This window comes from Arachis ipaensis, chromosome B01 (assembly GCF_000816755.2).
Source record: "Arachis ipaensis cultivar K30076 chromosome B01, Araip1.1, whole genome shotgun sequence".
NCBI lineage: Eukaryota > Viridiplantae > Streptophyta > Magnoliopsida > Fabales > Fabaceae > Arachis > Arachis ipaensis.
Genome location: NC_029785.2, coordinates 19768072 through 19773840, shown reverse-complemented (window position 1 = coordinate 19773840; position 5769 = coordinate 19768072). Strand labels below are relative to the sequence as shown.

The following is a 5769-nucleotide window of genomic DNA, read 5'->3' as shown; positions in this document are numbered from 1 at the left end:
AAAGTGTATTATTTTGGTCAGATTTTGTTACAAACGTCTGAAGGAGTAAAATTTATTTGTGAAAAGCTGCTAGATGTTGTTATTCTTTTTATCATCTCATTTGAAGAGCTCAAAGGTGTGATCTGTGAAAAGATTAATTCTGAGAGGGCAAGAAAAATATCCTGTATTCTATACAGATATCCCATACCATTGTTTGGTGGATTCGTCCAGTTTCAAACCAAATATGTGACGGACGAAGAGAGCATGCAAGAGATATTTTCAATGTATATTAAAAATTGGGCTCAGATCTCGTTCATCGAGTTGTATGTTGAGTTTGAACAATCTGAGGCCGACTGGAATATTCTACGGGAAGATTATAACAGTGACAGTGAAGAAGAGTTCGAAAGCAACTACGAATTTGTTGCTCCAGATGGAGATGAAGATCAAGGTGACGGAACTACGGCTCCAGATGTGACAGAGGTGGCAAATGCACTCGCAAACGAAGTGCCGTTTGAGGAGCCATCATTCATGCGAGTTTTGGACTTGGAAGCCATGCATGTTCCGGAGTTTCCGGAATATATGACTACAAGTACATAATTCGTCGTATTAGTTTTTTTAGTTGGTTATTGATTTAGTTATGAATAAATTAGTATTTATTTACCATTATTTACTCAAATAGATGTCATAGTTCTCAGGATCGAACTGGTGCTCGAACAGTTCAGGTGACTGGGTCACTGGTTCAACTGCTGGGTAAGTGGTTGAACCGGTTGACCCGGTCCTATGTAAATAAAAAATAAAAAATTAGCACGAATGTTAAATAAGAAACTTGAAAATGTATGTGTTTGCTAACATTTTAAAAAAATTAAGTTATTTTAAACCAATATGGAACAGGAACAATAAATATTTTATTTTTTTTACTGTTATATATATACTACAAGTACTTATTAGAAAATAATAATAAAATTCTCTACAATATGATTATTAAAAATTACGTGAGTTTGTAATTATTATTCGCACTGGATCGATGCCTTGTACGGTTCAAACCCAATGAACTGGACCCTTCATTGGGTTTGATGGTCGAACTGGTCGGTCCGGTCCGGTTTTTACATCTGATGCTGATGTTCTTATTTTGTTTAGAGTGACATAATAACATGATGTCTGGTTTGGATGTATATCATACTAGATGTAGTGAATGTTGATTTACCCTTATTATCGGTTTTGAAATATCTGTGTATTAATTTAATTTTTTCTATGGTGGTTGTCCCAGCAGAAATTCCTATTGTCGCAGATGGTGAATTTGCCGTTGGTATAGAGTTCAGTTCCAGGGAAGCTGTTATTAAGGCGATAAAAGAGTATACCATACGACGAAGCGTAGACTACAGGGTGTATGAGTCTGAGCCGTTGACATTTTATGCCAAGTGTACACAATATGGGTCAGGGTGTGATTGGCTTATCAGGGTTAGCATGATCAGCAGGAAGCATTGTTGGGTTATACGGAGGTATAATGGTAGTCACACTTGTACCAGAGCTACCATTTCTCAGGATCATTCGAAGCTGGATTCAAACACAATTGCAGAAGCAATAAAGTCGTTGGTTGAGGCTGACCCCTCATTAAAGGTAAAATCAGTTATAGCAGAAGTGCAATCGAAGTTCAACTACACCGTTAGTTATCGGAAAGCATGGTTGGCTAAGCAAAGGGCAGTAGAAAAAATATTTGGAGGTTAGGAAGCATCGTTTGAAGCATTGCTTATATGGTTTGATGCCATGTGTCATAAGGAGCCATCAGCTGTTGTCTATTTTGAGACTATGTCTGCATATCAAGGTGATGACTTGGTGGGTGATATTCGGATACTGCATCGAGTATTTTGGAGTTATTACCCCTGTATTAGGGCATTCAGACATTGTAAGTCAGTTGTTCAGGTGGATGAGACTCACTTGTACGGAAAGTATAAGGGTTGTCTACTAGTGGCAGTTTCACAGGATGACAACAATAATATAGTCCCAATTGCGTTTGCTATTGTGGAGGGAGAGACTTCTGATGCATGGCACTTTTTCCTTAGTAACCTCCGTCAACATGTTGTCACTCGGGATGGTGTGCGTCTAATATCCGACCGACACGAATCCATCAATGCAGCTGTGGAACGCAGTAACAGAGCTTGGTCACCTCCTAGAGCTTTTCATATGTTTTGCATAAGGCATATAGAGTCAAATTTTCTGAGAAAGTTCAAGGCACCGTACCTCCAAAAATTGGTCGTCAACATTGGTAATCATTTAGTAAATTTAAGTAAGTTATTAACAGAGTTACCGTCGACATTTGTTTTGACCTCTATTATTTTTCTTTTTTTATGTTGTTATCCTCCAGGATATTTGAGGACGGTGCGGGAGTACGAGGTGCGTTACCAACGATTACAGGAACGGGGTGAGGCATATACAAACTGGTTAAACTGAATTCCTCGCGAACAGTATGCATTGGAATTTGATGGTGGATACCAATGGGGTCACATAACGACGAATCTAGTGGAATGCATCAATTCAGTATTGAAGGGTATACGCAATTTTCCCATTACTGCTATTGTGAAGACAACATTATACAGGCTAAACGAGTTGTTCACCAAAAAAAGAGCAGAGGCAAAAGCGCGAATTAATGCTGGCCATGTGTTTTCTGATGTCGTGACCTCGAAGTTGCATGCAAACCAACTTGCATCAGGAAACATTCAGGTTAGTTGCTTTGACCGGCAAAATGAGGTCTTTGAGGTGCGTGAGATGCTAAGCGGACTGGAATTTGCAGTCGATCTACGTGACCTTCGATGTGACTGTGGTGAGTTCTAGGTGGACCGGATCCCCTACAGACATGTGTTCGCATATTGTGCCAACCAGCGACTGGATTGGCAATTGTATGTGCATGATGTCTATAAGATGGACGAAGTTCAGCGGTTGTACCGAGCAAGGTTTAAGCCACTAGGTAATCCTACTACATGGCCTGCTTACAACGGACCTCGGTTTGTACCGAATCCGTACTTGAGACGCATCACGAAAGGTCGCCCCAGGATGACGCGCTTCTTGAATGAGATGGACACGCGAATGTTACGTCGTCCTAGGCGATGTGGGCTATGTGGGGCTGAGGGACACAGTCGTAGCAGATGTCGTCAGTCAGTTGGTGCAAATGCCGACAGAGCTGCTCAATAGGTTCACAGTCTAAGATGATATTATATATGTAGCATTATATAGTATGGCATGAGTTGTCCATTTAAGTTAACATAACCTGATATATGTAACATTGTATAATATGACATGAATTCTCATATTGAGTTAACATGACCTGATATATGTAGCATTATATAATATGATCTCAATTGTCCAAATGAGGTATATTGATATGATATCTGTAGCAATATTAAGATTTTATGAAGCATTAATACGTAGTCCAGATCTTTAATACCTGAATAAGTTCATTAATGCATAAATACTCTAAACATACAAAGTAATCTTACCATAGTCCAGGTCATTAATACATAATGTCCAATAGATACAAAGTACTCTAAACATAGTCCACATTAGTAAACCCTAAATAAATACATTACACCACAACTACTTTCTGATTGCCCACTTTACATCCTTCACAAAGCTCTTGCATTTCTTGGCCGCCTTTTGGAAGACAGATAGAGTGTAGCGATTAGCGCTACGACGTGGTGGATCAATCCTCAGATTGTAAGCTTTGATTTTGTCATCTAGAGTGCGTGCCTAACCTGTATACAATTTAAAAAATACACCTAAACCCGAAACTAATACTTCTTTAATTAAAACACACCTGCCCTTCCTGAAGTTCATCAAATGCCTTCCTAAAGTGAGCTAGATTCAGATATCTATATTGTCGGTCACCACGCTCCCAGTTACGCCACCTAATATGATATATTCAATTAGCTCAACTGAATCTTAAATATCAAGATACGGGTACATTGTAACATAATATTACCTATTTGCTAGTGGAAAACTGCGGGGTTCCCTAGAAAGCGGCGATAGATTTGGCAGTCGAATCCAAGCCCAGCCGAGTAGAAGTGTTAGTGGACCATCTATTTCCTTACAGTTGAAACGAGATGCCCTGTATAACGCCCTGTAGAGGTGTGCTAGGCATGCCGCTCCCCAACTATACTGTCCAATACTGACAAAATCACGAAGCAAGGGTAGAAATTTTCAGTGCACACCTGCCCCAGACTTATCCCCAGACAAGATCGTCCCGATCAGTAACATAATGTGGCACCTCACATATCTCTGTATACTGATTTCATCAGTCAACTCTAAATTTTCTTTTAGATCCCGCAGCCATGTCAGTTTTATGCAGCTACCTCTACAGTCCGACTTACGTGGTGTAACTCCAAATTGAAGCAAATACTCTGCCTCCAAGGCTTCAAAACTACTCATTGTCATCCTTGTGATTGGAAGACCATCCGTCGGAAGACCAAGAATTAGAGCCACATCTTCAAGAGTCACGGCACATTCACCAATGAGAAGGTAAAACGTATGTGTGTCTGGGTGCCAACGTTCGATTAGAGCATTCACCAATGCTTTCTGACACTGCACTACCCCAATCTGAGATACATGATAAAAACCGGTAAGTCGTAAATGCTCCTCCACCCTATCGTTGTACCGATCCGGAGGAACTGGGTAGTCACATGTCAACATTCGTAATTTCTACACAAAACATAACAAATTAATAGTCAACTCATTAACAATTACTAACTTACTATCATAAATCATTTTACTAAATTCTTATAAAAGTAATTATTCTAACTTCTAAAATTAATTATTAATCCTTAAAATTATTCATAACTAACTACTAATAAAAATAATTACTAATACATATATTCGTAATCAAAATTCTCAACTTACAACATCTAGAATAGTATCTAATATTAATTACTGATTTACTATCATTTAAACATTTTTTCCTCAACTATCAAAAAATATTACTAAACAGTATATGCCATCCTTCATCCTCTAACAACGGTAACAACAATTAACTTGCTAATAATGATGATTACAATTAAAAAAATTTAAATATTCTCATAATAAAACCTAACGTGCTTTAATAAAAATAATCCTACCTACTAATCATTCAGTACTAACAATTTCTCACAATAACAATAACATTTAACTTCATCCATAACAGTTATAGAAATTCCAAAAAAATCTAACAAATATTGAAAAATACTAATAATCATTCTATTTATATTCTTAAATTGCATTTCTAACAACAATCATAATAATTAAATTTCTAACAATAATAATTATTAACATAAAAAATTCAAAAATTCAAAAATAAAACTTACATAATCAGGATGACTGAGATAATGAATAATATGAAACTCAGATCGATCAACATCTTTAATTTTATATTTTTTTGGCATAATTTTCTTTCTTCCAACATGCAACTTTCAGAAGCGGAGAAAGGAAGAAGAAGGTGGGAGTGAAGTTGAAAGTGAAATCTGAAAGTGATAGTATTCGGATGGTGGGAGTGGGTTGCTTGGGTCTTTGTTTAGTTTCAGGACACCGTTCGGAGAGAGGCTGCAGCGCGACGCATGTCCAGGCTGCATCAAATCGGACCTTACGTTTGGTGAAACGCAACTCGGACGGTCCGTGTGGTGAATGGAACTCGCAGGATCCGAGTTGCATCTCCACTGACACCACAAATTTGTAAAGCACACCCCTCCCCATATCAAAGTCCAACATCTAGCATGCATCCATATGTAAATTAAAAAGCGAAATTTGGATATTTCTGTATTAGTGCTTACT

General features: G+C 38.0%; 1 protein-coding gene across 1 annotated transcript; it reads left to right on the top strand.

Moving 5' to 3' along the window:
• Positions 262-3165, top strand: LOC107647853. The gene is made up of 8 exons (XM_016351899.1): positions 262-488; positions 659-729; positions 1247-1331; positions 1437-1641; positions 1756-2242; positions 2342-2370; positions 2443-2697; positions 2809-3165. The coding sequence occupies exons 1-8, from the start codon at positions 262-264 to the stop codon at positions 3163-3165; spliced, it is 1716 nt and encodes a 571-aa protein (XP_016207385.1).

Coding starts and splice junctions, on each gene's coding strand:
- LOC107647853 (XM_016351899.1), top strand. CDS start 262: ATGTATATTAAAAATTGGGCTCAGATCTCGTTCATCGAGTTGTATGTT. Junction 489..658: donor GCACTCGCAAACGAAGTGCC/GTTTGAGGAGCC, acceptor TTACTCAAATAG/ATGTCATAGTTCTCAGGATC. Junction 2,698..2,808: donor TTGCATCAGGAAACATTCAG/GTTAGTTGCTTT, acceptor GGTGAGTTCTAG/GTGGACCGGATCCCCTACAG.